Raw genomic sequence first — 16,851 nt, 5'->3', positions numbered from 1 at the left:
TGTGGACACCATCCCTGGGCTCCACTGGTCTGAGTCCCATTACAACTGAGACTTCTCCCCGAACAAACAAATGCAAGCTACTTCTGCCTCAGGACCAGGTGTGTGAGCAGAAGAACCAGGCCAGCTGAGGAATGACCTCAGGCCAGGGTAAAGCCAACCATTGATTGAAGGCAAAAGAACTCAATAGCTCCAACTCCTCCCTTCAAGGAAAGGGAGAAGGACTCAGCCAAGGTCGAAGACCCTCCAGAGAACCAGCACCTCCTATTGGCCAGCCAGAGAAACTGCAGTCAGTAAGTAAAGCCTTTAGCGATCCCAAGACCCTGGGAAGCAGCCCCTCCAAAACTTGGGTCTTAGCAAAATGAAGAAGGTTCAGCGGAAAGGTGGAGCCATAGAAAAATTCTTGGAAGGGAAAGACACTAACTCAGAGAGACCTGGAACCTCTGAGGAGAATACAATCTGGTCTTCAGCACGGAAAGACTTCCTTGAAGAAATAAGGAAAGAATTTAAAAATCAACTAGAAAAATTGGAGGAGACAATTAATACCTCGCAACAAGAAAACAAATCTCTTAGATCTTCAAATGGGCAATTGGAAAAAAATTAATTCTCTCAAAACCCCAATTGGTCAAATGGAAAGCTCTTTCAAAAGTAGAATTGACCAATTAGAAAAAGAGTTGCAAAAGGTTAACGAAGAAAACTCCTCCCCCAAAAAAAGAATGGAGTCTACAGAAACTAATGACTCCATGAGACAACAAGAGTCAGTTAAACAAAATCAAAAAATAGAAAAAATAGAAGCAAATGTAAAATACCTCATCAACAAAACCACTGACCTGGAGAATAGATCGAGGAGGGGCAACCTGAAAATTATAGGACTTCCTGAAAACACTGAAGAGAAAAAAAGCCTGGACTTAATATTACAGGATCTAGTGACACAAAACTGCCCTGATATGGAATCGAAGGGCAAAGTAGTTATTGAAAGAGTACATCGATCACCACCAGAAAAAGATCCTAAAGTGAAAATACCAAGGAATGTTGTGGCCAAACTGCAGAACTATCAGATAAAAGAGAAAATCCTGCAAGCAGCCAGAAAGAAACAATTTAAATATCAAGGAGCCACAGTAAGGATCACACAGGACCTGGCTGCATCAACATTAAGGGATCAAAGGGCCTGGAATGAGATATTTCAAAGAGCAAGGGAGCTTGGAATGCAGCCAAGAATCTACTTTCCTGCAAAGCTGAACCTTCTCTTCCAGGGAAAAAGATGGACATTTAACGAAATGGAAGAATTCCAAAAATTTCTGATGAAAAGACCAGAGCTAAACAGAAAATTTGGGCATCAAACAGGAGGTTCAAGAGACACATGAAAAGGTAAAAAAAAAAAGGGGGGGCGTAAATGGGGAAAAAAAAGCAATCCAGTAAGTTGAAACTGGCTATATCCCAGCATGGGGGTAAAACAAAAAAAATTCTCATAAACCTTGAGAAATATAACTCTAACAGAGAGAATACACCTAGCCAGAAATGATGGACATTAATGACCTATCCATGAGACTACTATCTAATGAGAGGAAACTGGCTTTAACCCCACTTGGGAGAAAGACTCTAATAACTCTCAGGAATTTTGACTCTATTCAATAGAATATACAACACTAAAAGGGACAGACACTTAGAATTTTCTATGACTTAGATAGAATGATATAAAAAACACCACTACTGCCCTAAAAAGGGGGGGACAGGAAAGAGACAGGAGGAGGGAGGGGATTGAATGGGGTAAATCTGATTATACTAAGAGGTACAAAAAAACCTATGGTAATAGAGGGGAAGAAGGGAGCAGAGGAGAAACACCTGAATCTTCTTCTCATCAGACTTGGCTTAAAGTCAACCTACACATACTCAGTTAACTTATAAAACATCTAACCTTTCAAGTATTAAAAGGGGAAAAGGGGAGGGGGGACAGAGAAAGGGAAGGGGAGTGGGGGAAATAAGGGGAAATAACAAAAGGAAGGGAAGGGAAAAGGGAAAAAGGGAAAGGGGAAAGAAAGGGGAGGGCGTGATATAGGAAAGCAAACACACTAAAGGGGGTAGTTTTCAGAAACAAAAGAACGGGGAACATGGATAAAAGGGGGGAAGGGGGAAAATACAAACAGAGGGAAGACAGCACAAAGGGCAATAAAGAATTAGTAATCATAACCTTGAATGTGAATGGGATGAACTCTCCCTTAAAATGTAAGCAAATAGCAGAGTGGATTAAAAACCAGAACCCTACAATATGCTGCTTACAAGAAACTCATTTGAAGCAGTGAGATACATATAGAGTAAAGGTAAAAGGCTGGAGCAAAATATATTTTGCTTCAGCTGAAGTAAAAAAAGCAGGGGTAGCAATCCTTATCTCAGACAAAGCAGCAGCAAAAATAGATAGCATTAAAAGAAATAAGGAAGGAAACTTTTATCCTCCTAAAAGGTACCATAGACAATAAAGTTATTTCAATATTGAATATATGTACCCAGTGGGACAGCACCCAAATTCTTAGAGGAGAAGCTGAAAGAATTACAGGAAGACATAGACAGCAAAATACTAGTGGGAGACCTCAACCTCCCACTATCAGATCTAGATAAATCAAATCATAAAACAAACAAGAAAGAAATTAGGGAGGTAAATAGATTTGTTAGAAAAATTAGATATGGTAGACTTATGGAGGAAACTGAATGGGGATAGAAAGGAATATACATTTTTCTCTGAAGTACATGGAACTTATGCAAAAATTGACCATGTACTAGGACATAAAAACCTAATGATCAACTGCAGAAAGGCAGAAATAGTGAATACATCTTTCTCAGATCACAATGCAATAAAAGTCATATGCAATACTGGGCCAAGGAGATATAGACACAGAACAAACTGGAAACTGAATAACCTGATTTTAAAAAATGAGTGGACCAAAAAACAAATTATAGAAAGAATTAACCATTTTATCCTAGATAATGATAATAATGAAACAACATACCAAAACCTATGGGATTCATTCAACGCAACTCTCAGGGGATATATTATAGCTCTAAATGCTTATATGAATAAATTGGAGAAAGAGGAAATCAATGAACTAAACATGCAACTAAAAAAATTAGAGAAAGAACAAATCAACAATCCCCAATTAAGTACCAAATAAGAAATTCTAAAAATTAAAGGAGAAATTAATAAAATTGAAAGCAAAAAAACTATTGAATTAATAAATAAAACCAAAATTTGGTATTATGAAAAAAACCAATAAAATTGATAAACCTCTAGTCAATTTGATTAAAAAAAAGAAGAAAACCAAATTGCTAGTACCATAAATGAAAAAGGTGAACTCACCACCAATGAGGAGGAAATTAAAGTAATAATTCAAAATTATTTTGCCCAACTCTATGCCAATAAATTTGATAATCTAAGTGAAATGGATGAATATTTACAAAAATATAAGTTGCCCAGGTTAAATGAAGAAGAGATTAAATACCTAAACAACCCTATCTCAGAAAAAGAAATTCAACAAGCCATTACTGAACTCCCTAAAAAAAAATCTCCAAGGCCTGATGGATTCACAGGTGAATTCTACCAAACATTTAAGGAACAATTGGTTCCAATCCTATATAAACTCTTTGGAAAAATAGGGAAAGATGGAACTCTACCTAACTCTTTCTATGAAACCAATATGGTACTGTTACCTAAACCAGGAAGAGTTGAAACAGAGAAAGAAAATTATAGACCTATCTCCCTGATGAATATAGATGCAAAAATCCTAAATAAAATCTTAGCAAAACATTTACAACAAGTCATCACTAGGATAATACATTATGATCAAGTCGGATTTATTCCAGGAATACAGGGTTGGTTCAATATTAGGAAAAATGTTAGTATACTCAATTATATCAACAACAAACCTATCAGAAATCATATGATCATATCAATAGATGCTGAAAAAGCTTTTGACAAAATACAGCATCCATTCCTATTACAAACACTAGAGAGTGTAGGGATAAATGGACTGTTCCTTAAAATAATTAGCAGTATCTATCTGAAACCATCAACAAGCATTATATTCAATGGGGAGAGTCTAGAGGCATTCCCAATAAGATCAGGGGTGAAACAAGGGTGCCCATTATCACCACTACTATTCAATATTGTATTAGAAATGTTAGCATCAGCAATTAGAGAGAAAAAGAAATTAAAGAAATTAGAATTGGGAAGGAAGAGACAAAACTCTCACTCTTTGCAGATGACATGATGGTCTACCTAGAGAATCCCAAGAAATCATCTAAAAAACTACTGGAAACAATTAGCAATTTTAGCAAAGTTGCAGGTTATAAAATAAACCCTCAGAAATCCTCAACTTTTTTATATATGTCTAGCAAGAAACAGCAGGAAGAGCTAGAAAGAGAAATCCCATTCAAAGTAACCTCAGTCAATATAAAATATTTGGGAGTCTATTTGCCAAGACAGACTCAGAATCTTTTTGAAAACAATTATAAAACACTTCTCACTCAAATTAAATTAGATTTAAATAACTGGGCAAATATCAACTGCTCATGGATAGGTAGAGCTAACATAATAAAAATGAAAATTCTACCAAAACTAAATTATCTGTTTAGTGCCCTACCAATCAAAATTCCAAAAAATTACTTTAATGAGTTAGAAAAAAATTGTAAGTAAATTCATATGGAGAAATAAAAAGTCAAGAATTGCCAGGAGCTTAATGAAAAAAAGTACAAAAGAAGGTGGCTTAGCCCTACCAGATCTAAAATTATATTATAAAGCATCAGTCGTCAAAATTGTTTGGTATTGACTAAGAAATAGAGTGGTGGACCAGTGGAATAGACTAGGTATAAAAGCAGTAGATGATTATAGTAATCTGCTGTTTGATAAACCCAAACAGTCTAGCCATTGGGATAAAAACTCCCTCTTTGATAAAAATTGCTGGGAAAATTGGAAGTTAGTATGGAAGAAACTTAGATTAGACCAATACCTCACACCCTTTACCAAGATAAGATCCAAATGGTTACAGGACATAGACATAAAAAACAATACTATAAGCAAATTAGAAGATCAAGGACTAGTCTACCTGTCAGATCTATGGAAAGGGGAACAGTTTATGTCTAAGGAAGAGTTGGAGAACGTCACCAAAAACCAATTAGATGATTTCGATTACATTAAATTAAAAAGCTTTTGCACAGATAAAACCAATGTAACCAAGATCAAAAGAAATGTAGTAAATTGGGAAACTATCTTTACAACTAATGATTCTGACAAAGGACTCATTTCTAAAATATACAGAGAACTGAGTCATACTTTTAAAACAAAAAGCCATTCCTCAATTGACAAATGGTCAAAGGATATGCAAAGGCAATTTACAGATGAGGAGATCAAAGTAATCCATAGCCATATGAAAAAATGCTCTAAATCATTAATTATTAGAGAAATGCAAATCAAAGCTTCCCTGAGGTACCACCTCACACCTCTCAGATTGGCCAGTATGACCAGGAAGGATAATGATCATTGTTGGAAGGGTTGTGGGAAATCTGGGACACTATTACACTGTTGGTGGAGCTATGAACTCATCCAACACTTCTGGAGAGCTATCTGGAACTATGCCCAAAGGGCAACAAAAATGTACATACCCTTTGACCCAGCAATACCACTGCTGGGTCTATATACCCTGAAGAGATAAGGAAAAAGGGTAAAAACATTACTTGTACAAAAATATTTATAGCAGCCCTGTTTGTGGTGGCAAAGAATTGGAAATTCAGTAAACGTCCTTCAATTGGGGAATGGCTTAGCAAACTGTGGTATATGCATGTCATGGAACACTATTGTTCTATTAGAAACCAGTAGAGACGGGATTTCAGGGAAACCTGGAGGGATTTGCATGAACTGATGCTGAGTGAGATGAGCAGAACCAGAAAAACACTGTATACCCTAACAGCAACATAGAGTGATGTTCAAGCTTGAAGGACTTGCTCATTCCATCAGTGCAACAATCAGGAACAATTTTGGGCTGTCTGCAAAGGAGAGTACCATCTGTATCCAGATATGGAGCCGTGGAGTTTGAACAAAGTACAAGGACTCTTCCCTTTAATTTAGGGGAAAAAAAACAGATAGCTTATTGATCTTGTTACCTCTTAGACTTCTCTTTAAGGATATGATTTCTCTTTCATCACACCCAATTTGGATCAAGGTACAACATGGAAACAAAGTAAAGACTAACAGAGTGCATTCTGGGGGTGGGGGGGAGCAAGATTGGGGGAAAAATGTAAAACTCAAATAATATCTTTAATAAAAAATAAATTTAAATTTAAAAAAAAAAATGCAAGGGAAACAAGCTGTAAGTGCCATAGTGGATAAAGATAATCAGTGTGATGAAATTGGGGTTAATAGTTAATAGCTAAGCATGCAAAAAAAAGCTAACCATGCTTTTGTGAGTGAGGTCTGGGAATATTTTGGGGCAGCTTGGTGGCACAGGAAAGTGGACAGCACTAAAGAAGAATCATTCTCTTAAGGTCAAATCTGGCCACAGACAATTATTAGCTGTATGACCCTGCACAAGTCACTTAATCTATTTGTCTCAACATCCTGATCTTTAAAACGAGCAGAAGGAAATGGCAAACCACTCCAGTATCTTTACCAAGAAAAGTCCACATGGAGTCACAAAAAATTCAATATGTTAGAAATAACTGAACAACTGGGAATATTTATGTGCATTTCAAAGTATAACAATAAGAATAGTGTTAAAGTTTGCAAAAACACCATACATACATGCCTTTATTTCATAGGATCATAGACTGAGCACTGAAAAGAACCTAGGAAGTCTCTTCATTCAACAGACAAAATAACCAGAGAAATTAAGTGAGTTGCCTAGGTTCACAAATCCAGTAAGATACAAAACTGTGGGGCTAGTACCTGAAATATTATTTCCCATTTTATAAATGAGAAAACAGACTCAGAGAAGTTAAGAGAGTTGCTGTGGTCATAACAGTTAGGAATAACAAAGGAAGAGTCAAACACCAAACTTCCTGATTTCAAGTCTAGGTCTCTTTCCACTCTCAAGGCTATCTTTCCTATATAATATTGTAACCAAAAAAATGAACAAATTTATAAACTGTTCATAAGTTGAATGGGTATAACATGGAAATACCTGAACAACCAATTATTCAAATTATTATCTAGTCAAGTTTTCACAATGCTCTTTTCTCCAATAAACTTTGTTCCAAATATTAGAGAAAACATTTTTTTTAAAATCCAAAAATCTCAAAAGGGCAAGAAATGCTTAAATACAGAAGTTCCTTCTTCTATTTAACTTGCCTTCTATTCCGAGGACAATGTACACATAATAACAGGTTTTCTTGAAAGATGAGTTAGTTTTACTGAACTGTGTCCAATGCATTTTTTTCTATTCTTTTTTATGATGGATGGCTAATTAGAAAGGGTTGAGGGGGAAGGATATACTGGAAAATATAGAGCAATGGTATTAAACTCAAATTTAAGCAGATCCCAGGGCAGCATACTTAAAAAAAAATCTTAAAAAAAATCACAAGTTAACATTTATGTCTATGTTATACTGTATTTTTAATTAGACTGCTAAACATTTTCCCAGTTATATTTTAAACTGGTTCCAAAGCACTTTCAGGCCTTCAGTTGGACATCTCTAATGTAGATGACATAAAAACAAAAAAAAAAAAATCAATAAAATACATTTTTTAAGTTCCATCAACTTTCAGATGCAATATTTATTTGGAAAACATGAATTTGCTTATATTCTGAAGGGATGTTTAAATTTATAATGAATGTCTCCTTATGTACATTCTACCACTGCTAGAAAGAGAAGAGAATAGAGGACAACTGCAGTTCTTTCTCTGCTGGTAGATAACTAAGAGCTATAAAGTCACCCAAGTGCCATGGAGTCTAATAACATTCTAGTAAATGAACTCAAGATTCAAACCATAGGACTTTTGATTCTGAATCCACTACACCAAGAAAGATGTCAGAAGAGGACTGCAGCATGAATAGTGGCATGATATATACTGCCTTTACAGTCAATTCTCAACATTCTAAGGATTTTGTGAAAACTGTGTGAAAGTAAAAAGTCTTTGGGAAATTTGATCATCAAAAATTGTAATCTTTCACTGTTTGGGTCTCATCCTTTGTTAACAAATTAGACCAAAAATGACATTACTATGATTTGAGACAAATTATAGTATGTTCAACAGTGACTGATCAGATCAATACAAATTTGGAATACACTATTACAGGTCGAGCACAAATAGTCCATGTGAACACCTGGGGAAGGTACTCTAAAGTTATATATGTCATATTTTCCTTGAGGTGCTTCAATTCTGACTTCCTCAGAGAATGCAGTACCTTCTCTGATGATGGCATGCTATTCTGGACTGTGTCATGCTACACAATCAATTCTAAGGTTCTTCAATGCGGCCTTCAGAGTGTCTCGGTATCACTTCTTCTGATCCCACTGAGAGAGCTTGCCCCATGTGCTCTCCAGAGAATAATCTTTTTTGGCAAGCATACATATGGCATTCGAACATGACCAGTCCATCCTAGTTGCACTCTCTATAGTAATGTCTGAATGGTTGGCAGTTTAGCTAGAGAGAGGACCACAGTGTCTGGTATCTTCACCTGCTAAGTGATCTTCAGAATCTCCCTAAGACAATTTAAATGGAAGCAATGATTTCTTGACAAGGTGCTGGTAGACTGTTTCAAAAGCATATAGCAGGGATGGCTAGGTGACACAGTGGATAGAGCACCGGCCCTGGAGTCAGGTGTACCTGAATTCAAATCTGGCCTCAGACACTTAATAATTACCTAGCTGTATGGGCTTGGGCAAGTCACTTCACTCCATTTGCCTTGCAAAAAAAAAAAACACCCTAAAAAAAAAGCATATAGCAATGAGGCCAGCACAATGGCTCTGTAGACCTTCAGTTTAGCAGTTAGTTACTCAAATAACTTTTCTCTCCCATACTTCCTTTTGGAGCATCCCAAATACTGAGCTAGCTCTGGCAACGTGTCAATCTCATTGTCAATGGAAAGAACTCCCTAGAAAGAACACTCCCAAGGTAAATGAATTTGTCCACAGAATTCAAAACTTCCACATTTTTTGTAATTGATGGTTCCACATATGGATGGTGTGGTTCTGGGTGACTGTAGCACCTGCGTGTTCTTTGTGTTGTTAGACCAATATCAGCCCAAGCAGCAGAGTATCAACCCGTATTTTGTTGCATCTCAACTTCAGAGGCTGCATTTAGGGCACAACCATTTGCAAACACAAGATCATGCACCAACACTCCCCTCCACTTTAATCTTGGCTTGTAACCTTTTCAAGTTGAAGAATTTGCCATCAGTGTGGTAGCTGACCTTGATGCTGTGTTCATCCTCAGCAAAGGCCTTTGATAACATGACTGAAAACATCATGCTAAAAAGCAAGGTTCAAGGACACATCCTTGTTTCACTCCATTGGGGACTAGGAAATCTTTCAAAAACATTGTCCACTATTCAGAACCCAGGCACACCAGCATGGAACTGATGTACAGTACTAATGAACTTCTCCAGGCAATCAAATTTGACTTTATTTTCCATAAACTCTCAAGCCAGACAATACCAAAGGCCTTGGTCAGATCTACAAACATTATATACAGATCTCTGTTCTGTTCCTGGCATTTTTCCTGGAGATGTTGGACCACAAACACCATATTAACTGTTCCTTGACCCTTTCTGAAGCCAGACTGGCTCTCAGGGAGGTGGCCTTCTTCCAGGTGAAGGATCAGCCTATTAAGGAGGACTCTGGCAAGAATCTTACCAGCAATGATTAAAAGAGAAATACCCCTGGGGCAGTCACAGAACAATCTATTTCTTTTACCTTTATACAGAAGGGAGATAGAGCCATCCTTGAATTCTTAGGGGATAACCTCTTCATGTCATATAACCTGGAAAATTTAAATCAAATTTTAGATGAAGAATGGAACCCCCCACCTTGTAGCTCTCAGTTGGAATAGAAGCAGCACCAGGTGATTGGCCACATGAAATGGTATTCAAAACCTCTTCTTCAGTTGAAGGTTCAGTTAGGGATAGATTGACTTCAACTTGAGGTAAAGGGTCAATGGCTCCTGCATTGATTGACGATGAACATTAAGGGGAGGGGGCGGCTAGGTGGCGCAGTGGATAGCACTGGCCCTGGAGTCAGGAGTACCTGAGTTCAAATCCAACCTCAGACACTTAATAATTACCTAGCTGTGTGGCCTTGGGCAAGCCACTTATGCCCATTGCCTAGCAAAAACCTAAAAAAAAAAACCAAACAAACAAAGAACATTAAGGGGATAGTTTGGTGACCTGCTGGATAGACCACTGGCCCAGAGTTAAAATCCAACATCAGACAATAATTACTTAGTTTTGTGAACTTGCACATATCACTAAATCTGACTGCTTTGCAAAACACAAAAATAACAACAACAAAAGGACACTACACTATGGAAATGTTACAGCCCACTACTCTAGGATCTTGTCCCTATCATTTATCAATGTGGCTCCGTCAGCACTGAGTAAGTTAAGATGTCCATATATCTTTGTCTTTGGTCATAAATAGCCTTCAGGATATCATAAAAGCACTTTGAATTGTTACTATTTGCATAACACTGAATTTTTTTCTGCCTTCTTACTAAGCCAAGAATCCTGAATCTCTCTAAGATTCCCTTGTATTTTATTTATGATGGAATTAAATGCTGTCCTCTTAGAAATGGATAAACTAGTCAACTGGTAAACCCTGTGGAGTTTCAGGGTTTTTTTTTTTAATTTAGCATCTTCAGTATTTCCCCATCATTTTCATCAAACAATCTTGATGTTTGTGAGTGTTCTGACCCAGATGAGCAAATGCAGTGCTATACCCCAGATCTCTGAAAGCTACCCACTCCTTTTCTGTTTCACTGTGTGTTGATTCAACTTTCCCTCCAAGTTAGCAACAAACTTAACTGCTCAGAGAGACACTCTAATCTCTTGACATTAATTCTTCTAGTAGTCATGACTTCAAATGAATATGAATATTTAGCTTGGAGAGGATGAGTCTGTGATCAGTCTAGCACTCTACACCACACATTGCCTTTGTCCTTTGTTAACTCTCATGTCTTGTCTGTCTCTTCTCCTTACAATCACATAGTCTCTTAGATGCCAGAGTTTTCTGGAAGGGTGTATCCAGGAAGTTTTATTGGGTTTGTGTTGAAGTCATAAAATGTACAAATCTACAGAAGTAAGTAACAATTGCTGTTGCTGTTTCCAAGTTCATACCTCCCAAGAACTCCCTGCCATGCCTGATAGGCTGGGCCTACTCTAGCATTAAAGTCACTCAGAACTATAAGCTTTTCTTCTTTTGATACACTGATAAGGGTCTCCAGTCTTCATAAAATTTTTCTTTGACTTCAACAGGGTTCCTCATGTCAGGAGTAAAGGCAATCTCATTATCAAAAGCCTATCCGTTTACTCCTTTTGGTAGGCATTCAGACTTCTTGACTAGATTAGCTTCACAGTGCTCTGTTTCACTGCAATCACTCCAGAAAAACAGGTATCCAACTCCACTTTCAGTCTTACTTTACTCAAGGCTGCTACTTGGATATAATACCTGCTGAGTTCTCTTGTAGCAAGAGCTATCTGTCTTTGAGATCTATAGGATCTTGTGTTGTCTATGAGTGTGCGCACTTTCCATGTTCCGATTGTGAGTGGAATCTTCTTTGAAGAAGTTTTTGGTAGATTATTTTGTAACTCAACTGCACTGTGGGATCCACGCCTGCCATGGTAATCAAGGCCAGGGTTGGTTAAAAAGACAAATTTTAGGGCATCTTTTCCAGCCCTTTCCTCATAACAGGGGGTTAACAGTGTGATCCTTTAAAGGGTTTCTTGATCACATAGGGAGCTGCAGAATCTCAACATTGCTTTCAGTGGAAAAATGATTCTATGACCTGGGCTGTAACTAAGCTCCCAATGTATCTGCACCTGCTGCTTCATCACTTGCTTGTTACCACAGGACTTCGAAAATGGTAAAATATGGTGGCCAAGATGGTGGAGAGAAGACAAGCACTGTGTTAAAGTCTCCAGATCTTCCCTCATAAATAATAATCTCTTAACAGAAACCTGACCAAGAAAACCTAGAAAAAGAATCTAGGAGAAGAACATCTACCTCGGGGTTTGTCTTCCAGGATCGTGGGTGAGACCAAGCACAGAGGGTGGACTCTGCCAAGAGTGCAGTACAGGGTGAGAGGCTGGGAACCTGAGAGCTGGACTGGCCTGAACTGCCATGGGGACAGGAGCCAACTGGGGAGCAGAGGCATCAGTGGTGGCACTGACTGTCTGGCAGGGCTGGAAGGAGAATTCCAGCGCAGGAGAGTTGTGGACATCAATCCCTGGGATCCTCTGGTCTGGAGGAACTCAAGAGTCCATTTCAACTGAGGCCTTCTCCCAAAACAAACACAATGACAGCCTACCTCTTCCCCAGGCTCAGGTGTGAGCAGCAGAGTTCCCCTAAACTGTGAATAGGGAGAGCAATTACCTTGCCGTAAGGCAAAGACCACCATTGTTCAAAGATAAAAATATTCAGCAGCTTTAATCTCCAGGCCAAAGGAGAGGACCTCAAATCAAGGTCACAGACAGTCCAGAAAAAGAAACCAGTGACCCCTATTGGCTGGCCCATGTAGAGTTACTAAACCCAGTAAGTAAAGCCTCTACACAAGGTTTTAGGAAAATGAAGAAAGGCCAGCACAAAGGAAGATCCACAGAAAAATTCCAAGAAGGAAAATACCATAAATAAGAGAGACCTAGAACCTATGAAGAGAATATGATCTGGTCTTCAGCACAGGAAGACTTCCTTGGAGAAATCAGGAATGTGTTTAAAAATTAATTGGAGGGACAGTTAGGTGGCTCGGTGGATAGAGCACCCTGGAGTCAGGAGTCCCCAAGTTCAAATGTGGCCTCAGACAATTACCTAGCTGTGTGGCCTTGGGCAAGCCACTTAACCCCATTTGCCTTACAAAAAAAAAGAAAGAAAGAAAGAATATACTTAGGCAGAAGTGATGGACCCTCATGACTTATCCATGAGACTACTATCCAATAAGATGAAACTGTGGGGTGGCTAGGTGGCAAAGTGTATAGAGCACCAGCTTTGGAGTCAGGAGTACCTGAGTTCAAATCCGACCTCAGACACTTAGTAATGACCTAGCTGTGTGGCCTTGGGCAAGCCACTTAACCCCATTGCCTTGAAAAATCTAAAAAAAAAAAAAAAAAAAAAAAAGATGAAACTGACTATATCCCTACCTGGGAGAAAGACTCTCATAACTCTCAAGAACTCTAACTCTATTAGAGAGAATATACTTAGCCAGAAGTGAAGGACACACACGACTTTTCTGTGACTTGGATAGAATGATTTAAAAACAATACTTCCTTAAAAAGGGGGACAGTAAGGAGGCAGGATGATAGAGGAGACTGAATGGGGTAAATCTCATTATATTAAGAAGTACTATGATAATACACTATGACCAAGTGGGATTTATCCCAGGAATGCAGGGATATCAATAGCAACCCTATCAGAAATCATATGATTATATCAACATATGATTACATCAACAGATGCTCAAAAAGCTTTTGACAAAATACAGCACCCATTCCTACTAAAAACACTAGAGAGTGTGGGAATAAATGGATTGTTCCTTAGAATAATAAGCAGTATCTATCTGAAACCATCAAGCATTATATGCATTATATGCAATGCAGATAGGCTAGAGTCATTCCCAATAAGATCAGGGGTGAAACAAGGTTGCCCATTATCACCACTACTATTCAATATTATATTAGAAATGTTAGCTTCAGCAATAAGAGAAAAAAAGGAAACTGAAGGAATTAGAATTGGGAATGAAGAGACAAAACTCTCACTCTTTGCAGATGACATGATGGTATACCTAGACAATCCCAAAAAAAACTCATCTAAAAAACTACTAGAAATAATTAGCAATTTTAGTAAAGTAGCAGGATATAAAATAAACCCTCATAAATCCTCAACATTTCTATAATGACTAGTTAGAAAGAGAAATCTCATTCAAAGTAAACTCAAACAATATGAAATACCTGGAAGTTCATCTGCCAAGGCAGACTCAAAAACTTTTTGAGAACACTTACAAAACAATTCCACACAAATAAAATCAGATTTACATAACTGGGTAAACATCAACTGCTCATGAATAGGTCAAGCTAATATAATAAAAATGACAATTCTATCAAATCTAAACTACCTGTTTAATGGCCTATCAATCAAAATTACAAAAAATTACTTTAACGAGCTAGAAAAAGCTGTAAGTAAATTCATCTGGAGAAATAAAAAGTCAAGAATTTCCAGGGATTCAATTCAAAACAAGTGCAAAAGAAGGTGTAAGTTTAGCCTTACCAGATCTAAAATTATATCATAAAGCATCAGTCATCAAAACTGCCTGCGATTGGCTAAGAAATAGAATGGTGGATGAGTCGAAAAGACTAGGTGCAATAGCAGGAAATGATTATAGTAATCTGCTGTTTGATAAACTGGAAGAGTTTAGCTAATGGGATAAAAACTCTCTCTTCAATAAAAACTGTTGGGGAAAATTGGAATTTAGTATGGAAGAAACTTAGATTAGACCAACAACTCACACCCTATACCAAGATAAGATCAAAATGGATACAGGATTTAGACAAAAAACAGTATTAAAAGCAAACTAGAAGATCAGGGAGTAGTTTACCTGTCAGATCTATGGAAAGGGAAGCAGTTTATGATCAAGGAAGAGATGGAGAACATCATTAAACACAAACTAGATAATTCTGAAGACATTAAATTAAAAAGCTTTTTGCACAAAACCATTGTAACCAAGATCAAAAGAAAAGTAGTAAATTGGGAAACAATCTTAACTAGTATTTCTAACAAAGGACTCATTTCTAAAATATACAGAGAACAGAGTCAAATTTTCAAAAAAAAAAAGCCATTCCCAATTTACAAATGGTCAAAGGATATGCAAAGACAATTTACAGATGAGGAAATCAAAGTGATCCATAGTCATATGAAAAATTGTTCTAAATCTCTGAGGTATCACCTCACACCTCTCATACTGGCCAATATGAACAGAACGGACAATGATCAACTTTAGAAGGGATGTGGGTAATCTGGGTCACTAATACATTGTTGCTGGAGCTGTGAACTCATCCAACCTTTCTGGAGAGAAATTTGGAATTATGCCCAAAGGGCAACAAAAATGGGCCTACCCTTTGATCAAGCAATACCACTACTGGGTCAATACCCTGAAGAGATCATGAAAAAGGGCACAAAAATATTCACAGCAACCCTGTTTGTGGTGGCAAAGAACTGAAATCAAGTAAATTTCCTTCAATTGTGGAATGGGTTAACAAACTATGGTATATGCATGTCATGGAATACCACTGTTCCATTAGAAACCAGGAAGGATGGGAATTCAGGGCAGCCTGGAAGAATCTGCATGAACTGATGCTGAATGAGATCAGCAGAAGCAGTAAAAATTATACACCCTAATAGCAACATGGTGCTGATGATCAACCTTGATGGACTTGCTCATTCCATCAATACAACAATCAGGGACAATTTTGGAATATCTGGTGATGGAGGATATACCATCTGTATTCAGAGAAAGAATTCTGGAGTTTAAACAAAGACCAAAGACTATTCCCTTTAATTTAGAAAAAAAAAAAAAATCGTTATCTTATTATGCAACTTTTGCTATCTCTTATACTTATTTTTCTTCCTTAAGGATATGATTTCTCTCACATCACATTCAACTTAGATTAATGTATACCATGGAAACTACCTTCTGTGGGGGGTGGGGGTGGGGGAAGAGAAGCAAGATTACAGGAAAATTATAAAACTCAGAATAAAAAATAAAATCTTCCTAAAAAAAAGAAAATGGTAACATATGAATGTCTTTTGATGCATGTGTAAATTGGATTTAAGTGAGGTAAAGCTGCATGAAGTCATCCACCTCAGTCTCTATTCCAAAGTCATCATAATTCAGCATGACAAGACAGAGGAAAGACAACTGGTAATGGCTCTAGATGCAGTGGATGACCTTGACATCTTCAATGTCTCAACTAGCTCTAAGCACTCCACATGTGCTTCATGGCTGTTGGAGCAAATTGTTTTCATCCATCCAAAATTTGACACATTCCAAGTGCCACTGGGTTGAATACCATTCTAGTGAATGGACTCAAGATCCAAACCTTAGGGCTTTTGATTCTGAATCTACTACACCATGAGAGATGTCAGAAGAGGATGTGGCATGATATATACTGTCTCAACAGTCAATTCTCAACATTCACGGTAGTAATATTCTTTGAAAACATGATGAAAGTAAAAACCTTTGGGAAATTGGGGGTTAAGCTCCCATGATCACTAAAAATTGTAATCTTTTACTAGAGATAGCTGAAAAATATCCTTTTCTGTTTCCAGTTAAACAAAAAGTTCAATAAAACTGACTCTTGCCAGTCATTAAATAATCCATATACAAATTAAAATTGGTAATATGCAAAACCTTTTTATTGCTAATATTTCATTAGATTTCTGATCTTTGGTGCTAACAGTTCAATTTAAAACCCCCTTATATTTCATACATTATTCACTTTTCATAACACATAATATCAACAGTACAATAAATATTGTACAGCAATTAAAACTCTTAACACTAAAACATTTGTTAACCTGACTTTTACTTTCTACTGTGTCAGATGGCAGTGTGAGGGCATTGTACTATTTCCTATGTATTATAAACCTCTCTACTTTGGCCACCCTCTGA

The 16,851-nt window shown here is 37.3% G+C and overlaps 1 protein-coding gene across 7 annotated transcripts in view; it reads right to left on the bottom strand.

Annotated features, from left to right (window-relative positions):
• SMAP1 (small ArfGAP 1) overlaps positions 1-16,851 on the bottom strand; it is a 274,830-nt gene that overhangs the window by 80,329 nt on the left and 177,650 nt on the right. The window contains exon 4 of one of the 7 annotated variants that reach the window (XM_074237312.1): positions 9,894-9,960. The exons of the other annotated variants lie outside the window; for them this stretch is intronic. Within the exon in view, the coding sequence (XP_074093413.1) occupies positions 9,894-9,960 (67 nt within the window). The remainder of the gene's footprint in view (positions 1-9,893; positions 9,961-16,851) is intronic. 7 annotated transcript variants of the gene reach the window in all.

Source organism: Macrotis lagotis, chromosome 5 (assembly GCF_037893015.1).
Source record: "Macrotis lagotis isolate mMagLag1 chromosome 5, bilby.v1.9.chrom.fasta, whole genome shotgun sequence".
Classification (NCBI taxonomy): Eukaryota; Metazoa; Chordata; class Mammalia; order Peramelemorphia; family Peramelidae; genus Macrotis; species Macrotis lagotis.
Note: the sequence above shows the minus strand (reverse complement) of the source record. Positions and strands in the feature narration are given on the sequence as shown.